General features: G+C 38.9%; 1 protein-coding gene across 6 annotated transcripts in view; it reads right to left on the reverse strand.

The window, feature by feature from the left end:
- IQCA1 (IQ motif containing with AAA domain 1) overlaps positions 1 to 21,528 on the reverse strand; it is a 171,405-nt gene that overhangs the window by 86,827 nt on the left and 63,050 nt on the right. For all 6 annotated transcript variants that reach the window (XM_030803119.1, XM_030803121.1, XM_030803118.1 and 3 more), the window contains one exon: positions 13,602 to 13,686. In XM_030803119.1, coding sequence (XP_030658979.1) covers positions 13,602 to 13,686 — 85 coding nt within the window. The remainder of the gene's footprint in view (positions 1 to 13,601; positions 13,687 to 21,528) is intronic.

Consider the following 21,528-nt stretch of genomic DNA (forward strand, 5'->3'; position numbering starts at 1 on the left):
GTCAAAATCCAGGGGGAGGATGCCACTGTTTCCTGCTAGGCTCCAATGGCAACAGCCACTCTTGCAATAACTTCCATTTTCATGAGTTGGTTTCTTTCACTGGTGATTTAATTTATATCCCCTACAGTGACAAAAGACCTAAATTATAAAATAGTTGTCAAAAAGTATCCAGTTCACATAGGATTAGCACCACTGGAGAATTATTATAAATTTGTTAAAAAAAATACAATTCAGTTCAATACAACAGTGTTCACTGAGCACTCACTCACTGCCACAGAGAGCTGTGAATTCCAGGAGTCATAAAGGTGACAATGACAGGACACACTTCTTGTTTGGCCCCCGGGGCTCTGCTCATGACTTGTCATGTGGCCAAGACAAGCTGCATAAGCTCTCTGAGACTCAGTTTCCTCAGCTCTAAAATGGAGCCAGCATATCCGTACACAGCACTTAGGATCTGCCGGGCATGCTTCTGAGAGCCTCGCAGAGACAGACTCCTTCGCTGCTACACCAGATGCATGAGGGTTGCTGTTGTTGCCCCGTTTTATGGATGAAGGAACTGGGACACACAGAGTGCAGTATCCCACCAGGGACACACAGCTAGTGAGTAGCTGAGCTGGGATTCAGCATGTGCTTAACCAGGATGAATTTTATAATGTAAGGAGAAAAGAGGCATGATGCATAAGAACACATGTCAACTTACTCCACTGTACAAAATGCACAGAGTGAAACCAACAATCCATACTCCAGTCTCAGGTACATACACATGTAGTCCAGGTACAAAGGAATGTAAGGGAATGACATACTCCAAATTAAGTACAGCAGTTGCCTTTGAAGATGGAGCAATTAAAAAATTGGGGGTGGGGAGACAAGGGCTAATATCGTTTTATCCTAGTGTGGAGAAAGACGAGAGATGAAGCATGTGTTGTGCACATATTTGGCCATGCAAAAATGATCTTTTCCCAGCCTGGACAACATGATGAAATCCCATGTCTACAAAAAAATACAAAACATTAGCCAGGCGTGGTGGTGCACACCTGTACTCCCAGCTATCTGGGAGGCTGAGGTGGGAGGATTACTTGAGCCTGGAAGGTAGAGGCTACAGTGAGCTATGATCCAGCCACTGCCCTCCAGCCTGGGCGACAGAGTGAAATCCTGCCTCAAAAAACACAACAAAACAAAACAGACAAAGGCTCACCTTGACTCATAGAATCAAGGTGTGTCTGCCCAGGTCTTCGTTGTACTGGAGCACTTGTAACACAGACATTGTTTGGACCTTAGAAACTGTAAAACTTTCCTGCTTTCTCTTGTGGGCATTTAGTGCTATAAATTTCCCTCTACACGTTGCTTTGAATGTGTCCCAGAGATTCTGGTATGTTGTGTCTTTGTTCTCGTTGGTTTCAAAGAACATCTTTATTTCTACCTTCATTTCGTTATGTAGCCAGTAGTCATTCAGGAGCAGGCTGTTCAGTTAAAATTGATACCCTAACATCACAATTAAAAGAACTAGAGAAGCAAGAGCAAACACATTCAAAAGCCAGCCGAAGGCAAGAAATAACTAAGATCAGAGCAGAACTGAAGGAAAGAGAGACACAAAAAACCCTTCAAAAAATCAATGAATTCAGGAGGTGGTTTTTTGAAAAGATCAACAAAATTGATAGACTGCCAGCAAGACTAATAAAGAAGAAAAGAAAGAAGAATCAAATGGACGCAATAAAAAATAATAAAGGGGATATCACCACCAATCCCACAGAAATACAAACTACCATCAGAGAATACTATAAACACCTCTATGCAAATAAACTAGAAAATCTAGAAGAAATGGATAAATTCCTCGACACATACACCCTCCCAAGACTAAACCAGGAAGAAGTTGAATCTCTGAATAGACCAATAACAGGCTCTGAAATTGAGGCAATAATTAATAGCTTACCAACCAAAAACAGTCCAGGACCAGATGGATTCACAGCTGAATTCTACCAGAGGTACAAGGAGGAGCTGGTACCATTCCTTCTGAAACTATTCCAATCAATAGAAAAACAGGGAATCCTCCCTAACTCATTTTATGAGGCCAGCATCATCCTGATACCAAAGCCTGGCAGAGACACAACCAAAAAGAATTTTAGACCAATATCCCTGATGAACATCAATGCAAAAATCCTCAATAAAATACTGGCAAACCAAATCCAGCAGCACATCAAAAGCTTATCCACCATGATCAAGTGGGCTTCATCCCTGGGATGCAAGGCTGGCTCAATATATGCAAATCAATAAGTGTAATCCAGCATATAAACAGAACCAATGACAAAAACCATATGATTATCTCAATAGATGCAGAAAAGGCCTTTGACAAAATTCAACAATGCTTCATGCTAAAAACTCTCAATAAATTAGGTATTGATGGGACGTATCTCAAAATAATAAGAGCTATCTATGACAAACCCACAGCCAATATCATACTGAATGAGCAAAAACTGGAAGCATTCCCTTTGAAAACTGGCACAAGACAGGGATGCCCTCTCTCACCACTCCTATTCAACATAGTGCTGGAAGTTCTGGCCAGGGCAATCAGGCAGGAGAAGGAAATAAAGGGTATTCAATTAGGAAAAGAGGAAGCCAAATTGTCCCTGTTTGCAGATGACATGATTGTATATTTAGAAAACCCCATCATCTTAGCCCAAAATCTCCTTAAGCTGATAGGCAACTTCAGCAAAGTCTCAGGATACGAAATCAATGTGCGAAAATCACAAGCATTCTTATACACCAATAACAGACAAACAGAGAGCCAAATCATGAGTGAACTCCCATTCACAATTGCTTCAAAGAGAATAAAATACCTAGGAATCCAACTTACAAGGGATGTGAAGGGTTGCATCTCATAGGTTTTAGTATGTTGTGTTTCCATTTTTACTGGTTTCAAGACATTTTAAAATTTGCCTTTAAGTTTCTTCTTTGATCCATTGGTTGTTTAGGAGCATGTTGTTAATTTCTATTTGTGAAATTTCAAAGAGTTTTCCTTTTATTGTTTCTGGTTTCACACCATTGCAGTCTGAAAAGATATACTTGATATGATTTTGATCTTCCTAAATTTGTTAAGGCTTGTTTTGTGGCTGAATATATGATTTGTCCTGGGGAATGTTCTATGTGCATTTGAAAGGAATGTATATTCTGCTGCTGTTGGAGCAAATGTTCTGTATATGTCTATTAGGTCCATTTGGTCTAAAGTGTAGTTCAAGTTCATCGTTTCCTTATTGATTTTATGTTTGAATGATCTGTCCATTGTTGAAAGTGAGGTACTGAAATTCCCTACTATTATTGTATTGCAATCTATCTCTCCCTTCAGATCTATTAATATTTGCTTTTCATATTTATATGCTCTGATGTTTGGTACATATATATTTGCAATTGTTATACCCTATTGATGAACTGATCTCTTTATAATTATATAATGATCTTACTTGCCCTTTTTACAGTTTTTGACTTAAGGTATATTTTGTCTGACATAATTATAGTTACCCCTGCTTTCTTTTGGATTCAATTTACATGGAATATCTTTTTCTATCCCTTCACCTTCATTCTATGTGTGTCCTTAAAGGTAAAGTGAATCTCTTGTATGCAGCATATAGTTGGGTAATTTTTAAAAAATCCATTCAGCCATGCTATGTCTTTTGATTGGAGAATTTAATTCATTTGCATTTGAGATAATTATTGACAGGAAGAACTTATTGCTGCCACTTTGTTTATTACTTTCTGATTGTCTTGTAGATCCTTCTTTCATTTTGTTCTGGTATTATTTTCCTGATTTCATTAAATAGTTCATTTGTATTGCCTTGTAATTTGCTGAGCTTCTTTAGAATACTTATTTTGAATTCTCTGTCATGTAATTCATGGATCTCCAATTCTTTAGGGTCAGTTACTGAAAGTTTGTTGTGTTCTGTTGGTGGTATCATGTTTCCCTGATTCTTCATGTAGTCTTATAAATGAGTCTGCAAATTTCAAGAAGTAGTCACCTCTTCCAGACTTTATGGACTGGCTTTGTTAAGGAAAGACCTTCACCTGTGGGCAGCAGGGTGGGGGGACAGAGGCATGCTGGGGGCACTGTAGCACCAGGTCTAGTGCTGCGAGGTACCAAGTGTTGGGGTATGTGGTGGCTCCAAATCTGGGGGAGCGTTCAGTATTGCCATTTCAGGCAGCTGGAGTCTGTGATGTTGGCACCTGCTTAGTCCTTTGTGGCTAGGGCCAGCTGCAGGTGCACATGTGGCAGTGGGGGCCAGCAGCTTACATATGCATAATTGCAGAGGCCAGCTGCAGGCCAGCAACACCATCTGCATGCATGGGCAGTTTCAGGCTGAGCTGGAGGGGTGAATGCACATGTAGCTACAGGGACTAGCTCTGGGAACAAGCACAGTGTGGGGATAGGAGCTGGAGGGCATGGCCAACTGGTTACACTCACCTAGTTGCGGGGACCAGACTAGCAGCTACTGCAATAGCCTGGCTACAGGAGTCAGCCTTGGGTGCATGCAGTGGTGGGGTTGGAGTCTGTGGTAGGGGGCTCCAAGGCTGTTTTCTGGTATGCATGCAGTAGCTGCTCTGGGTTCCTGGCCCAGAGAACCTGTGGAGGCAGTAGCTGGGGTGGTTTCAAGGAGATGGGGTGACTTAGGCACCTAGGGAACATGACGGCCACTTGGGTGGGTCGCTGGGCTGGGGTCACTGTGGCAGGAGCAGTCATGTGGCTCTGGGTGGCTCCAGTGGGGGACAGGTAGGAGACTCAAGCACCTGGAGACTGTGAAGGTGAGAAGAAATGCAGTGTCCTCAGCGGTGAAAGCTGAAGGGGGTCCACTGCTTCTGTGCAGGCAGTTGGTTTCCTCAGCTGTGAAAACTATAGGATCCTCTGCAGAATATGCTGTTGGGGTTCATGATAACAAACTCTGAGGGGTCCTCTGTGTTGAAAGCTGCAGATGGTTGTGTGGTGGTCCTGAGGGCTGTTGAGTTCCTCAGCAGAGGTCTGCTGGAGTCCTGGGCTAAGCAGGCCACTGGGGTTTGTGGTGACTTCCAGTGTGTGGCTGATCATAATACACTTGCTGAAAAGTCAACCCAAATACTTTGGATATGCTTCTAAAGACATTTTATATACATATATGCAAATGTACATATAATACACACACACACACACACAGCACACTGGCATTGTTGTGTTATGTTTGCCAGTTGTATAGGTGAAAAGTAATATGTCATTGAAGTTGTCTCTTTTTTAAACCAATACAAAATTTATTTTACCTGCACTCTTCAGTTATAGCAAAATCTTCCAAGTGCACACAGATGTACACCTGTATACACACAAATGCACATTATAAACATTAACTTGTCATTTTATACAAATGTTAGCATATTATAAACACTGTTCTTGTTCTGCATTTTTCACCTAATAATATATTTTGGCCATCTTTCCTTAGTGGTACATACAGAACTTCATGGCTCATTTTTTACAGGTGTATTGTAACAATTTATTTGGCCATTCCCCTACCAAATAAGATTGAGGTTATTTCTAATAGTAATCTGCTGTTATTTCTAATAGTAATCTGCTACTACTAACATTGTTGTCATGAATAAATGCATGCAAATATCATTTTGCAGGTGGTGAACGTATCTGCAGGATAAATTCCTTAAAGTAGAAATGCTGGATCAAGTGTATGCACATTTGTAATACTGTTAAACTTCCCACCATGGGTTGTGTCAATTTACCCTTCTGCCAGCAGTGTAGGAGAGGGCCTGTTTCCCCATATGCTTGTTGTCACAGTGCATCTTGTTTGCCAGTTGCATGGGTGGAAAATGTAGTCGCTTTTGTTTTTTTCGAGAAGCCAATATTGAATTTATTTTGCTCCTGCTCATCAACTCGAGCAAAATCTTCCAAAGTTAAAAGTGCACTTTACTGCCTATTAAGTCAGCCATCATTTTTTTGGCCTCAGGGCCAAATCTTGCCTGGTGCCTGTTTTCTCTTTTCAAAATATAATTTTATTGAAGCATATCATATACTCACCCATTTCAAGTGTGCAATTCAATAATTTTTCAGCAAGTATATCAAGTTGTGTTCCATTACCATAAATCAGTTTTAGAACACTTCTATCACCCCAATAAGATTCTCTCATTTCCATTAATTGCTAATCCCTTTTCTCTCTCCTTCCCAGGTGTATTAGTCCATTCTCATGCTGGTATGAAGAAATACCCAACACTGAGTAATTTATAAAGTAAAGAGGTTTACTTGGCTCACAGTTCCACATGGCTGGGAAGGCCTCAGGAAACTTACAATCATGGTGGAAGGGGAAGCAAACACGTCCTTCTTCACATGGCAACAGGAGAGAGAAGTGCCGAGCAAAGGGGGAAAAGCCCCTCATAAAGCCATCAAATCTAGTGAGAACTCACTCACTATCATGAGAACAGCATGAGGGTAACTGCCTGCATGATTCAATTACCGCCTAACAGGTCCATCCCACAACAAATGGGCATCATGGGAACTACGATTCAAGATGAGATTTGGGTGAGGACACAACCGAAGCATTATCACCAAGCAAGCACTAATCTACTTTCTGTATCTACAGGTTTACTTTTTCTAGACATTTCATATAAATGGAATCATAAAATACATAGTCCATCGTGTCTGGCTTCTTTCATGTTGCATAATGTTTTAATATGGCATAATGCTTTAAGTTCATCCATGTTGTAGCATGTATTAGTTGTGTGTTCCTTTTTAATTGCCAAAATAATATTAAGTTGCATGGATATACCATATTTTACCTATCTATTCCCCAGTTGATACGTATTTAAGTTGTTTCAAATTTTTGGCAATTATGAGTAATGCTGCTATGAACATTCATCTACAAATGTTTTTGTGTGGATATATGTTTTTATTTCTTTTGGATGGAGTCCTAAGAGAAAAATTGCTAGGTCCATTGGTAAATTTATGTTTAACTTTTAAGAAATTGGCATGATGTTTTCCAAAGTGGCAACATTTTACGTTCCCACTAGCAATGTATGAGGGTTCCCTCTTCTCTACATCTTCAACATTTGTAATTGTCTTTTTTTTTGTATCCATCCTCATGGGTGTGAAATAGCATTACATTTCTGTTTTAATTTTCATTACCCTAATGACTAATAATGTTGAACATCTTTTCATGTTCTTACTAGCCATCCATACATCTTCCTTTGTGAATTGTCTGTTCAAGTCTTTTGCCTGTTTTTTGATTGAATTGTTTGTCTTCTTATTGAGGTGTAAGAGTACTTTGTATTTTCTGGCTGTAAGTCCTTTAGCAGGTAGGTATTCTGCAAATATTTTCTCCCAGTCTGTTACTTGTATTTTCATTTTCTTAATAGTATCTTTTGAAGTGCAAAAGCTTTGCATTTTGTTGAGGTTCAATTGATCAATTTTGTCTGTCAGTGTAGTTTTAATTTGCATTTCTCTTACATGTGTGAGGTTGATCGTCTTTTCATATGTTGAACATCTTTTATTATGTTTTGAATTCATTTGAGTTTTCTGTTCTGAGAACTGTCGATTCATATCCTTTTGCTGTTTTTTTGTATTGGGTTATTAATCTTTTTCTTATAGAGCTGTAGGAGTTCCTTACATATTAGAAGAAAGGTCTCTTGTCTGTGATACTCATCACAAATAATTCTCTCAGGGTGTCATCTGCCATTTCCCTTACTCAGGGTCATTGTTTCCATGTAGGATTAAAACAATTTTGTGTGTGTAGTTGAATTTATCAATTTTTTTCTGCTATGATTCCTGGGTTTTACCATAATTAGAAAGATCTTTCCCATTCTGAGGTTATGACATATTTATTTCTTAGCTTCTTCTAGTCCTTTTGTGTTTTGTTTTGTTTTATACGTTAAGTGTTTGATCCATTTGGAACCATTCCAAAGTGAAGTATAAAGACTTAGGAATTTAATTTTCTTTTTTCTTAGATGACAACCTGGCTCTTCTTATACCATTTATTTCCTTTTTTCCTTTCACATTTGAGATGCTGTCTTTATTATAAATTTCCATATGTATTTGGGTCTATTTCTTGATTTTCTGTTCTTTTCCATTGATGTGCCTTTTTAGTCTTCTGTCTGTGCCAATGGGCTCCTAAGAAGATGTTTTCATACCTGGCAAGGCTAGTTCCTCCTCATTATGCTTCATTTTCAGAATTCCACTGGTTATTCTTGGTTATTTGCTTTCTACTTAAAGTTTAGTTTGGTTATCCTCCCTGCCTCCTCCCCGCCAATGCCCCAATATAATGCTATTGGTATTTTCATTTGGATCATATTATGTTTATAGATGATGTTTAGGAGTCAAGGTATGTATGGTGTGAGCATTCCTACCTACGAGCATGATATGCTTTTCCATTTCTTCGCATCCCTCAGGAGTGTTGTAAGCTTTTCTTCATGTAGAATGTACATTTATCATTAAGCTTATTCCTGGGTATTTTCTGTTTGCATTGTTGCTGTTGTAAATGGTCTCTTACATTATATTTTCTAGCTAGCTGCTGTTTGGATGCACAACAGCGATTGCTTTCTGCATATTAACTTTGTAATCCCCCCATCTTGCTTCTTATATTATTTGAAGTAGTTTTTTAGCTTATTCTCTTTGCTTTTTTGCTCTTTATTCTCTTTGCTCTTCTAAATATTGAACATATGTGCAAAAGGTGATCATTTGCCTCTTCTGTTCCCCTTTAGAACACAAGAAAGGGGATATGTTGTTTAATAGTTCCTACGGGACAATGTTAAATAGTAGTGGTGATGATGGCCATTCTTGAATTTTTCCTGACGCTCATTAGTGGAAATGTTTCTAGTGAATTTCTTTAAGCATGACACTGGGTTTTGAACTAAGAAATATTTTATAATGTTCAACAAGTATCCATCTACTCCAATTTTGTAGAGTTCTATTTTTAAATATCAAGAATGGATGTTAAATTTGTAAAATGCCCTTGCAGCCTCCATAATGAGGAGCTTATGGTTTTCCCTTTCGGATTTTTTAATACGATGCAGTGCATTCATAGACATCCTTAACCCAAACCATTCTTGCATCCTGGAATAATCACCACTTGTGGTGTTTTACTAATTTAATGTGGTGCTGGTTTTAGTGTGCTAATACTTTTGTTAAAATGTTTGTGTTAATACTCATAAGGGAGACTGATCTGTGTCTTTTTTTGTGTTCAATCTTTTTTGCGGGTTTTGAATCAATGTTATGCTCGTTTCATAAAAAGTATTTGTATTATTTTTGTGTTTTATTAATATATATTTCACCTTGTATGTATACTGTTATAATGATAATGCTTGGCCTACTCTCTCTTTATACTATGACTACAATGGCTACTATTACTGCTACTATTGACATTAGTAACAACTGCTACAATTTTCTGAAGGGTCTCAATGTGCCAAGCTCTGTTCTAAGTACCTCACATGTATTGTCTCATCTAATTATTACCTCAGTGCAGGGAGGTAGGTGTTGCTAGTAATCTCCATTAACAGATGAGAAAACTGAATCAGGGGGTGGGGGGATGAAGCTTGTCTAAGGTTGCAGGTCTAGTGTGTACAGGAACTGTGATTTGTAATCACCATGACGTTCTGACTCTTCAATCATCTGTCTTTCAAGGCTAAGCTGCTTTGTGGTCTCCTCTGTTCTCTTTCAATGTGTTAACCAGACATTCTTGATTTTCTTTTGACTAGTATTTTTTAATGTTTCTCAGGGCAATTTAGATGTTCTACCAACATTCTTAATCCTATAATCGCTACCTTTCTAACTGAACATAAAATGTGTCTGGATGCTTGCCATGGACTTTCAAGACACAACTTGTGCCTGGCAATTTAGCTGGCGAGACAACACCTAAATACATAAAAAAAGTGAAACAACCCCAAATCAAAATGACAATCACTCAAGGCAGGGCTTGACAAACTGCCAAATAATAGGGTCAATATTTAGTGCTCACGGAATTCAGTGGAGGAGGGAGGAGTCCTCTAGAGGGCTGAGGCAGCCTTTGGGAGTGGAGGTTGGTTTCTGATGAAGAAGTGAAGGAAGAGCAATTCCTGTTTGCTTAACTCTGAGGGCTCTTGGAGAGGAGCACAGGAACACAGGGAGGCCGACAGCAGGGTCAGTCATGCTGAAGTCCTGAAACCCTGAGCTAAAGCCTGGTTTTTATTGCTGCAGAGAACTTCATGTTACTTAACGAATTCCCTGCTAAAGAACATCAGGCTGTTTTCTTCTTTGTCAATGCAATAAACAAGGCAGACGTGAACAGCATCCATGGCAGGGGTCAGCAAATTATGGCACATGGGCCGGCTCTGGCCGGCTGCCTGCCCATTTTTGAAATGAAGTGTGATTGGAACAGAGCCATGCCCATCATTTACATGTTGTCTATGGCTTCTCTGATGCCTGTATTAGTCCATTCTCACATTGCTATAAAGAACTGCCTGAGACTGGGTAATTTATAAAGAAAAGGGGTTTAATTGACTCACAGTTCCACATGGCTGGGGAGGCATCAGGAAACTTACAATCATGGCGGAAGGGAAAGCAAGCATGTCTTACGTGGTGGAGGAGAGACAGAAAGAGCACAAAGGGGGAAGAGCCCCCTTATAAAACCATCAGATCTTGTGAGAACTCACAATCACAAGAACAGTCTGGGGGAAACCACCCCCATCAGGTCTCTCCCTTGACATATGGGGATTTGAGATGAGATTTGGGTGGGGACACAGAGACAAAGCATATCAGTGCCATACTGGCAGAGTTGAGTAGTGCCAGCAGAGAATGTATGTGCCACAGCCTAAAATATTTACTGTTTGTCCTTTTACAAAAAAAGGATGTTGACCTCTGACCTATGACAACTTCTCTTATTATTATTTCTTTAGTATAAATTCCTCAAAAAGCATTTATGAGCCAAAGCACATACACATGAAAAGTTTTGATATTTGTTTGATCCACGTCACTTAAAAATGTCATGCTAATTTACATATCCAGTAGCAATGTATGAGAGTGACTTTTTCCCACATGCACACCAACTCCAGTCATTACAATGACTTAAAATCTTTACCAGTCCTATACGTGAAAAGAGATATGGCAACATTACTTTATACATTTATTTGCCAGTGAGTTTTAAAAATTTTTCTTATGTTAAATTCCTGTTTATATTCTTTACTTTTTTATCGGGGTGTTCCAACTTTTGTTATTATTTTCTGAGTAATATTTATATATGAAAAATACCCATTGTTATATATGTTGCAAATGTTTTTCCTCAGTTGTTATATACCTTGAACTTCATTTGTGATTTTTTTTGGCCATTTTGCTATTTGAGTTTTGTGTAGTTAAGTATGTGGGCAGATTCTCTTCATGGTGTTTGCCTATGGTGACATGCTTATGAAATTTTTCTCCAATTCAAACAATTTCTTTAGTAATTTGTGGTTTAACATTTTTACATGTAAATATTTAATTCATCTGAAATTTGTTTTGTGTAATAAGGAAGGCTCTACTTGATTTTGCCAAATGGTGAGCCAGTTATCATTTATTAAATAATATTATTCATTAGTCTGTCCTTCCCCATTTATTTGAAATGTCATCAGTATACTACCGAATTCTGATACATGTACCTGACTAAGTTTCTGAGCACACTATTCTAAAGTCAGACTCCTTGAATTTGAACCTCAGCTCCACAACTAATTTGGCCAAATTTTTGATCTTCATAGTTTGGAAGAATCAAATGAGTTGACTTATATAAAGTGCTTGCATAGTACCTGGCACAGAATATTTGTCCAACAAATGTTATCTGTTATTTTTGTTGTTATTTGTCTATTCATTTTCCAACACTGTGGTGTTTTGGCTACTTTATATCTTTATAATTTATTTTATATTAATATGGAAAGTTCCCTATTATAGTTTTTTTAAAAAACTTTTGGGATATTTCCATGCATTCATTTTTCAGATACTTGAAAATAATTATGTCAATAAAAACTTGTTTTGATTTTAATTGGAATTGCATTAACTTCATAGAATAATAAAAAGATAGTGTGTATTTGTACTTTATTGAGTCTTTTTATCCAGATAAATAATTGTTCAGTCTATCATTCAAGTCTTCTTTCATTTTCTTCAGTGAGATTTTGTCAGTGTAATTCTGTACAATTCTGTATAATTTGTCAATATAATTTCTTGTTAAATGTATTGGGTTTCCTAGGGAGATAATTACATGATCTTAAAGCAATGATAAAATTATCACTTTAAAATATTTATCACTTCTTTCCTTTTTCTTATTTGTTTGGCATTTTTTAAAATGTCCAAGGAAATATTCACCAATAGTTCTGATAGCAACTATTCTTTTCTTGATTTTGACATTTTTTTTTCCAACAGATTTAACCTAACAATTTTATTTCCTTAAAAAAGAAAATGTTTTTAATTTAATTTAAAAAATGAGAGACTATGTTCCCATGGCTGTAAAACTAATATTATCATTATTAAGAAAAACTAAATAAATAGTGAGCACTTACTATGCACTCAATTCTATGATTTTAAAGAATCGTAAAATATGGTTCTTGCCCTCAGAAGGTTTATAATCTCATGGAGAAGATAAGCCTTCTGTTCTTTTGTTCAGCAAATATTTGTTGAATGTTTATATATGCAAAGTAAAAGTCCTTCCTCTTGAGAAGTTGACAGGCTAAGGAAGAGATAAAGCATGCACATGAATGTTATGACACAAGCTGGTAAATGGTGAACCAGTTTAATAGAAATTCAAATAAAATGCTGTATGTTTGAAGGCCCCCTGCATTAAAAGAAAGGTGTCCATGTGAAGTAGCATAGGGTAAATGTCAAATGAGTGATGTTAATAGCACAGGGCTTTAGAGGAAGGGTTAGTCACCCAGGTTGTGGGCAGTTGGGGAAAATTTTACTCAGGAGATAAGACAAATTGTCCTTATTGATTTTTACTTTGACAATGCCTCTAATGCCTCATGATTAAGTATAATGCAAATCTTCTCTTGGTTTCTATGCTAAATACTGTGAAGCTAAGAAGAATTTTCCTATTCCTAGTTTATGAAGACATTAAAAAAATAGTTTTAAATGTCAATTTCATCAAATGCCACAGAAGCATCTACAGAGATGATCAAAGGTGTTTCACTCGAAAAAAGGCAAGGAGTTGGGTCTTGACAGGGGAGCAGGAGCTAAGCAGAAAGGTGCCCAGAACTCAGGAAGAGCATGGCACACCCAGAGGAGCAGTGGCATGAGCCAGGAGCACAGGTGAGTGGACTGCTGGAGCCAAGGGCCTGCTGAGGAGGTGGGGCTTGGAGATGAGGGGGAGAGGGAAGCTGGGACCAGAACACGAAAGGCTCCTGCAGCCAAGCTACTCAGAATTTACTAAGAAAACGACTTTCACACATCATCACATCTCTTTCAAAGATAAGATGGGAAAAAAAAAGAACTCATTTTGAATAAACATGAAAGTGTGTACAATGATGAACACCCAAAAGTATTTCCAAGTAAATATTTTTAGGAAAATAACCAAGACCTAATAACGCCATAAACTCATTAATTTTAAAGTTTAAAGAAATGTCATTTGATATATTTACATTTTATATCTCAAGCATATTTGTACCTGTTGTATGGTCTTGTTAGAAAAAATAATAGCTGACCCTCCTTCTTCAATGTCAGGGTAGTCAGGAAATGTCCCGGTTAAATTTCTGTAGAAAAAAATAGCAAATTAAAATAGAAATGAAGTCCTCTCTTGTTAGATACCCCATTTATTTGCTTATGTTCATTTAAATGAGTGATGGTCATTAAGGGTGGAGGGTTCCCTGCAGATCAAGGGCCGGGCATGGTGTCTTGAAGAAACTGAAGGTACTGATGACATTCAGCAGCAGGTTTCCTTCCTCTAGAGAATTGTTAGTCTGATGCAAACATCTCTCTTTAAAACAGATTGTACTTTTTTCCTCCTTTTTTTTTTAATGTTGAGATGCTCTGTGTTTGAGTTAAGAATGAAGACAGAAGCACAAACCATTTCTTCCTGTTTAAAATTGAGGATAAACACAGGATTTTCATACTAAACAGAAGGATGGATTTGTCGAAATTACACAGTTAGTAATAATGTGTGAAATAACACACCCATGCTTCAGGTTTTAGTTAAGTCTGAGGCCCTATGTTTTATGAGTTCCAAATAGTATTATTTTTCCGTAACCACATAATTTCTACATTTTAAAAAAGCAGACTTTGAAATTTAATGTTGAGAATTTCAGAAGGGGTAGATAGTTATTATTCTTAAAAGAAATTGACTTTGACATGAATGTTATATTTATTGTACGTAAGACTACCTGCCAAGTTAGTTCCATTAATTCACAGAAGTACAGAATCTGAGGTTTAGAGGTGACCACCATGTTTAAAATGGCTCTTAAAAAACTGGTTCCTGGGGTGGAGCCAAGATGGCCGAATAGGAACAGCTCCGGTCTACAGCTCCCAGCATGAACAATGCAGAAGACGGGTGATTTCTGCATTTCCATCTGAGGTACCAGGTTCATCTCACTAGGGAGTGCCAAACAGTGGGTGCAGGACAGTCGGTGCAGCGCACTGGGCGCGAGCTGAAGCAGGGCGAGGCATTGCCTCACTCGGGAAGTGCAAGGGGTCAGGGAGTTCCCTTTCCTAGTCAAAGAAAGGGGTAACAGATGGCACCTGGAAAATCGGGTCAGTCCCACCCTAATACTGTGCTTTTCCAACGGGCTTGGAAAACGGCACACCAGGAGATTGTGTCCTGCACCTGGCTCGGAGGGTCCTATGCCCACAGAGTCTCACTGATTGCTAGCACAGCAGTCTGAGATCAAACTGCAAGGTGGCAGTGAGGCTGGGGGAGGGGCGCCCGCCATTGCCCAGGCTTGCTTAGGTAAACAAAGCAGCCAAGAAGCTCGAACTCGGTGGAGCCCACCACAGCTCAAGGAGGCCTGCCTGCTTCTGTAGGCTCCACCTCTGGGGGCAGGGCACAGACAAACAAAAAGTCAGCAGGAACCTCAGCAGTCTTAAATGTCCCTGTCTGACAGCTTTGAAGAGAGTAGTGGTTCTCCCAGCACACAGCTGGAGATCTGAGAACGGACAGACTGCCTCCTAAAGTGGGTCCCTGGCCCCCGAGCAGCCTAACTGGGAGGCACCCCCCAGTAGGGACAGACTGACACCTCACTTGGCCAGGTACTCCTCTGAGACAAAACTTCCAGAGGAACAATCAGACAGCTGAATTTGCAGTCCATGAAAATCCGCTGTTCTGCAGCCACCGCTGCTGACACCCAGCAAAACAGGGTCTGGAGTGGACCTCTAGCAAACTCCAGCAGACCTGCAGCTGAGGGTCCTGTCTGGTAGAAGGAAAACTAACAAACAGAAAGGACACCCAGACCAAAAACCCATCTGTACATCACCATCATCAAAGACCAAAAGTAGATAAAACCACAAAGATGGGGAAAAAACAGAGCAGAAAAACTGGAAACTCTAAAAAGCAGAGTGCCTCTCCTCCTCCAAAGGAATGCAGTTCCTCACCAGCAATGGAACAAAGCTGGACGGAGAATGACTTTGATGAGTTGAGAGAAGAAGGCTTCAGACGATCAAGCTACTCCGAGCTATGGGGGGAAATTCAAACCAATGGCAAAGAAGTTAAAAACTTAAAAAAAAAATAGATGAATGTATAACTAAGATAACCAATGCAGACAAGGGCTTAAAGGAGCTGATGGAGCTGAAAGCCAAGTTTCGAGAACTATGTGAAGATTGCAGAAGCCTCGGTAGCTGATGCGATCAACTGGAAGAAAGGGTATCAGCAATGGAAGATGAAACGAATGAAATGAAGCAAGAAGAGAAGTTTAGAGAAAAAAGAATAAAAAGAAATGAACAAAGCCTCCAAGAAATATGGGACTAGGTGAAAAGACCAAACCTACGTCTGACTGGTGTACCTGAAAGTGACGGGGAGAATGGAACCAAGTTGGAAAACACTCTGCAAGATATTATCCAGGAGAACTTCCCCAATCTAGCAAGGCAGGACAACATTCAGATTCAGGAAATACAGAGAACGCCACAAAGATACTCCTCGAGAAGAGCAACTCCAAGACACTGTCAGATTCACCAAAGTTGAAACGAAGGAAAAAATGTTAAGGGCGGCCAGAGAGAAAGGTCGGGTTACCCACAAAGGGAAGCCCATCAGACTAACAGCTGATCTTTCTGCAGAAACTCTACAAGCCAGAAGAGAGTGGGGGCCAATATTCAACATTCTTAAAGGAAAGAATTTTCAACCCAGAATCTCATATCCAGCTAAACTAAGCTTCATAAGTGAAGGAGAAATAAAATACTTTACAGACAAGCAAATACTGAGTGATTTTGTCACCACCAGGCCTACCCTAAAAGAGCTCCTGAAGGAAGCACTAAACTTGGAAAGGAACAACTGGTACGAGCCACTGCAAAAACATGGCCAAATTGTAAAGACCATCGAGGCTAGGAAGAAACTGCATCAACTAACAAGCAAAATAACCAAATAACATCATAATGACAGGATCAAATTCACACATAACAATATTAACTTTAAATGTAAATGGGCTAAATGCTCCAATTAAAAGACACATACTGGCAAATTGGATAAGGAGTCAAGACCCATCAGTGTACTGTATTCAGGAAACCCATCTCACATGCAGAGACACACATAGACTCAAAATAAAGGGATGGAGGAAGATCTACCAAACAAATGGAAAACAAAAAAAGGCAGGGGTTGCAATCCTAGTCTCTGATAAAACAGACTTTAAACCAACAAAGATCAAAAGAGACAAACAAGGCCATTACATAATGGTAAAGGGATCAATTCAACAAGAAGAGCTAACTATCCTAAATATATATGCACCCAACACAGGAGCACCCAGATTCATAAAGCAAGTCCTGAGTGACCTACAAAGAGATTTAAACTCCCACACAATAATAATGGGAGATTTTAACACCCCACTGTCAACATTGGACAGATCAACGAACTAGCAACGAGACAGAAAGTTAACAAGGATACCCAGGAATTGAACTCAGCTCTGCACCAAGCAGACCTAATAGACATCTACAGAACTCTCCACCCCAAAGCAACAGAATATACATTTTTCTCAGCACCACACCACACCTATTCCAAAATTGACCACATAGTTGGAAGTAAAGCTCTCCTCAGCAAATGTAAAAGAACAGAAATTATAACAAACTGTCTCTCAGACCACAGTGCAATCAAACTAGAACTCAGGATCAAGAAAATCACTCAAAACCGCTCAACTACATGGAAACTGAACAACCTGCTCCTGAATGACTATGGGTACATAACGAAATGAAGGCAGAAATAAAGATGTTCTTTGAAACCAACGAGAACAAAGACACAACACACCAGAATCTCTGGGACACATTCAAAGCAGTGTGTAGAGGGAAATTTATAGCACTAAATGCCCACAAAGAAAGCAGGAAAGATCCAAAATTGACACCCTAACATCACAATTAAAAGAACTAGAAAAGCAAGAGCAAACACATTCAAAAGCCAGCAGAAGGCAAGAAATAACTAAGATCAGAGCAGAACTGAAGGAAATAGAGACACAAAAAACCCTTCAAAAAATTAATGAATCCAGGACCTGGTTTTTTGAAAAGATCAACAAAATTGATAGACCGTTAGCAAGACTAATAAAGAAGAAAAGAGAGAAGAATCAAATAGATGCAATAAAAAATGATAAAGGGGATATCACCACCGATCCCATAGAAATACAATCTACCATCAGAGAATATTAAAAACACCTCTATGCAAATAAACTAGAAAATCTAGAAGAAATGGATAAATTCCTCGACAAATACACCCTCCCAAGACTAAACCAGGAAGAAGTTGAATCTCTGAAAAGACCAATAACAGGCTCTGAAATTGTGGCAATAATCAATAGCTTACCAACCAAAAAGAGTCCAGGACCTGATGGATTCACAGCCGAATTCTACCAGAGGTACAAGGAGGAACTGGTACCATTCCTTCTGTAACTATTCCAATCGATAGAAAAAGAGGGAATCCTCCCTAACACATTTTATGAGGCCAGCATCATCCTGATACCAAAGCCCGGCAGAGACACAACCAAAAAAGAGAATTTCAGATCAATATCCTTGATGAACATTGATGCAAAAATCCTCAATAAAATACTGGCAAACCGAATCCAGCAGCACATCAAAAAGCTTATCCACCATGATCAAGTGGGCTTCATCCCTGGGATGCAAGGCTGGTTCCACATACGCAAATCAATAAATGTAATCCAGCATATAAACAGAACCAAAGACAAAAACCATATGATTATCTCAATAGATGCAGAAAAGGCCTTTGACAAAATTCAACAATGCTTCATGCTAAAAACTCTCAATAAATTAGGTATTAATGGGAGGTATCTCAAAATCATAAGAGCTATCTATGACAAACCCAATATCATACGGAATGGGCAAAAACTGGAAGCATTCCCTCTGAAAACTGGCACAAGACAGGGATGCCCTCTCTCACCACTCCTATTCAACATAGTGTTGGAAGTTCTGGCCAGGGCAATCAGGCAGGAGAAGGAAATAAAGGGTATTCAATTAGGAAAAGAGGAAGTCAAATTGTCCCTGTTTGCAGATGATATGATTGTATATCTAGAAAACCCCATTGTCTCAGCCCAAAATCTCCTTAAGCTGATAAGCAACTTCAGCAAAGTCTCAGGATACAAAATCAATGTACAAAAATCACAAGCATTCTTGTACACCAATCACAGACAAACAGAGAGCCAAATCATGAGTGAACTCCCATTCACAATTGCTTCAAAGAGAATAAAATACCTAGGAATCCAACTTACAAGGGATGTGAAGGACCTCTTCAAGGAGAACTACAAACCACTGCTCAATGAAATAAAAGAGGATACAAACAAATGGAAGAACATTCCATGCTCATGGGGTGGAAGAAACAATATCATGAAAATGGCCATACTGCCCAAGGTAATTTATAGATTCAATGCCATCCCCATCAAGCTACCAATGACTTTCTTCACAGAATTGAAAAAAACTACTTTAAAGTTCATATGGAACCAAAAAAGAGCCCGCATAGCCAAGTCAATCCTAAGCCAAAAGAACAAAGCTGGAGGCATCACGCTACCTGACTTCAAACTATACTACAAGGCTACAGTAACCAAAACAGCATGGTACTGGTACCACAACAGAGACATAGATCAATGGATCAGAACAGAGCCCTCAGAAATAATGCCGCATATCTACAACTATCTGATCTTTGACAAACCTGACAAAAACAAGAAATGGGGAAAGGATTCCCTATTTAATAAATGGTGCTAGGAAAACTGGCTAGCCATACGTAGAAAGCTGAAACTGGATCCCTTCCTTACACCTTATACAAAAATTAATTCAAGATGGATTAAAGACTTACATGTTAGACCTAAAACCATAAAAACCCTAGAAGAAAACCTAGGCAATACCATTCAGGACATAGGCATGGGCAAGGACTTCATGTCTAAAACACCAAAAGCAATGGCAACAAAAGCCAAAATTGACAAATGGGATCTCATTAAACTAAAAAGCTTCTGCACAGCAAAAGAAACTACCATCAGAGTGAACAGGCAGCCTACAAAATGGGAGAAAATTTTTGCAACCTACTCATCTGACAAAGGGCTAATATCCAGAATCTATAATGAACTCAAACAAATTTACAAGAAAAAAACAAACAACCCCATCAAAATGTGGGCAAAGGACATGAACAGACACTTCTCAAAAGAAGACATTTATGCAGCCAAAAGACACATGAAAAAATGCTCATCATCACTGGCCATCAGAGAAATGCAAATCAAAACCACAATGAGATACCATCTCACACCAGTTAGAATGGCCATCATTAAAAAGTCAGGAAACAACAGGTGCTGGAGAGGATGTGGAGAAATTGGAACACTTTTACACTGTTGGTGGGACTGTAAACTAGTTCAACCATTGTGGAAGTCAGTGTGGCGATTCCTCAGGGATCTAGAACTAGAAATACCATTTGACCCAGCCATCCCATTACTGGGTATATACCCAAAGGACTGTAAATCATGCTGCCATAAAGACATATGCACACGTATGTTTATTGCGGCACTATTCACAATAGCAAAGACTTGGAACCAACCCAAATGTCCATCAATGATAGACTGGATTAAGAAAATGTGGCACATATACACCATGGAATACTATGCAGCCATAAAAAATGATGAGTTCATGTAGTTTGTAGGGACATGGATCAAACTAGAAACCATCATTCTCAGTAAAGTATCGCAAGGACAAAAAACCAAACACCGCATGTTCTCACTCATAGGTGGGAATTGAACAATGAGAACACATGGACACAGGAAGGGGAATATCACACTCCAGGGACTGTTGTGGGGTCGGGGGATGGGGGAGGGACAGCGTTAGGAGATATACCTAATGCTAAATGACGAGTTAATGGGTGCAGCACACCAAAATGGCACAGGTATACATACGTAACAAACCTGCACACTGTGCACATGTACCCTAAAACTTAAAAGTATAAAAAAAAAACCAAAAACTGGTTCCCAAACTTTTGGCCTCAGAAGCCCTTTATATTTTTATTAATTTTTGAGGATCCCAAAGAGTTTTTGCTAGATGAGTTACAGCTATCAATAATTTACTGTGTTAAATATTAAATCTGGCTGGGCACAGTGTTTCACGCCTATAATCCCAACACTTTGAAAGGCTGAGGTGGGAGGATCACTTGAGTCCAGGAATTTGAGGCTGAAGTGAGCCATGACTACATCACTGCACTCCAGACTGGGTGACAGAACAAGATCCTATCTCCAAAATAAACAAATAAAGCTTAGAAATTTATAAAATATGTATTTTAATTTAAAAATAAAGCTCATATATGTTAACATAAATAACATTTTATGGATAATAAATATATTTTCCAAAACTAAAGGAAAAAATGAGTGAGAAGAATGTCACAGCTTTGCATCTTTTCAAGTCTCTTTTGTGTCTGGCTGAATGGCAACTAACTGGATGCTTATATCTGCTTCTGCACTCAGCCTGTGGAAATCTTTTGTTTTGGTTGAAGTATAGGAAGAAAATCTGGTCTCACATGGATGAGTACATAGAACAAGAAGTAGTATTTTAATAGCCCTTTTAGCTAACTGTGAATATTCTGCTTTGATACTACACCACAGCTAGACAACTGGTAGCTTCCTGCAAGCTAGCTGTGATGTGGAATCTGAACCCATATCAATGAACTTTCCCCCTCTCTGTCACCTGAAAATCCCTGGATCTGTCTTATGCCTGGAATAGACCTTTTACCCATGCATGATTTTGTGTCCTCAGGTCTTAGTCACTGGAAAACAATGGTTTGCAGAATTATGTGGGTCTTCCCACAGTTGATACATTTCATCATATTGAAAACCACATTCATTGATAACACCACAGATCTTATAATGGAAGGTCTAAGTCATGGGAACCTCTCCAACTCATAGGAGTGAATACAAATTTTCCAAAATCATAATTTT

Source organism: Nomascus leucogenys, chromosome 22a (genome assembly GCF_006542625.1).
Source record: "Nomascus leucogenys isolate Asia chromosome 22a, Asia_NLE_v1, whole genome shotgun sequence".
Classification (NCBI taxonomy): Eukaryota; Metazoa; Chordata; class Mammalia; order Primates; family Hylobatidae; genus Nomascus; species Nomascus leucogenys.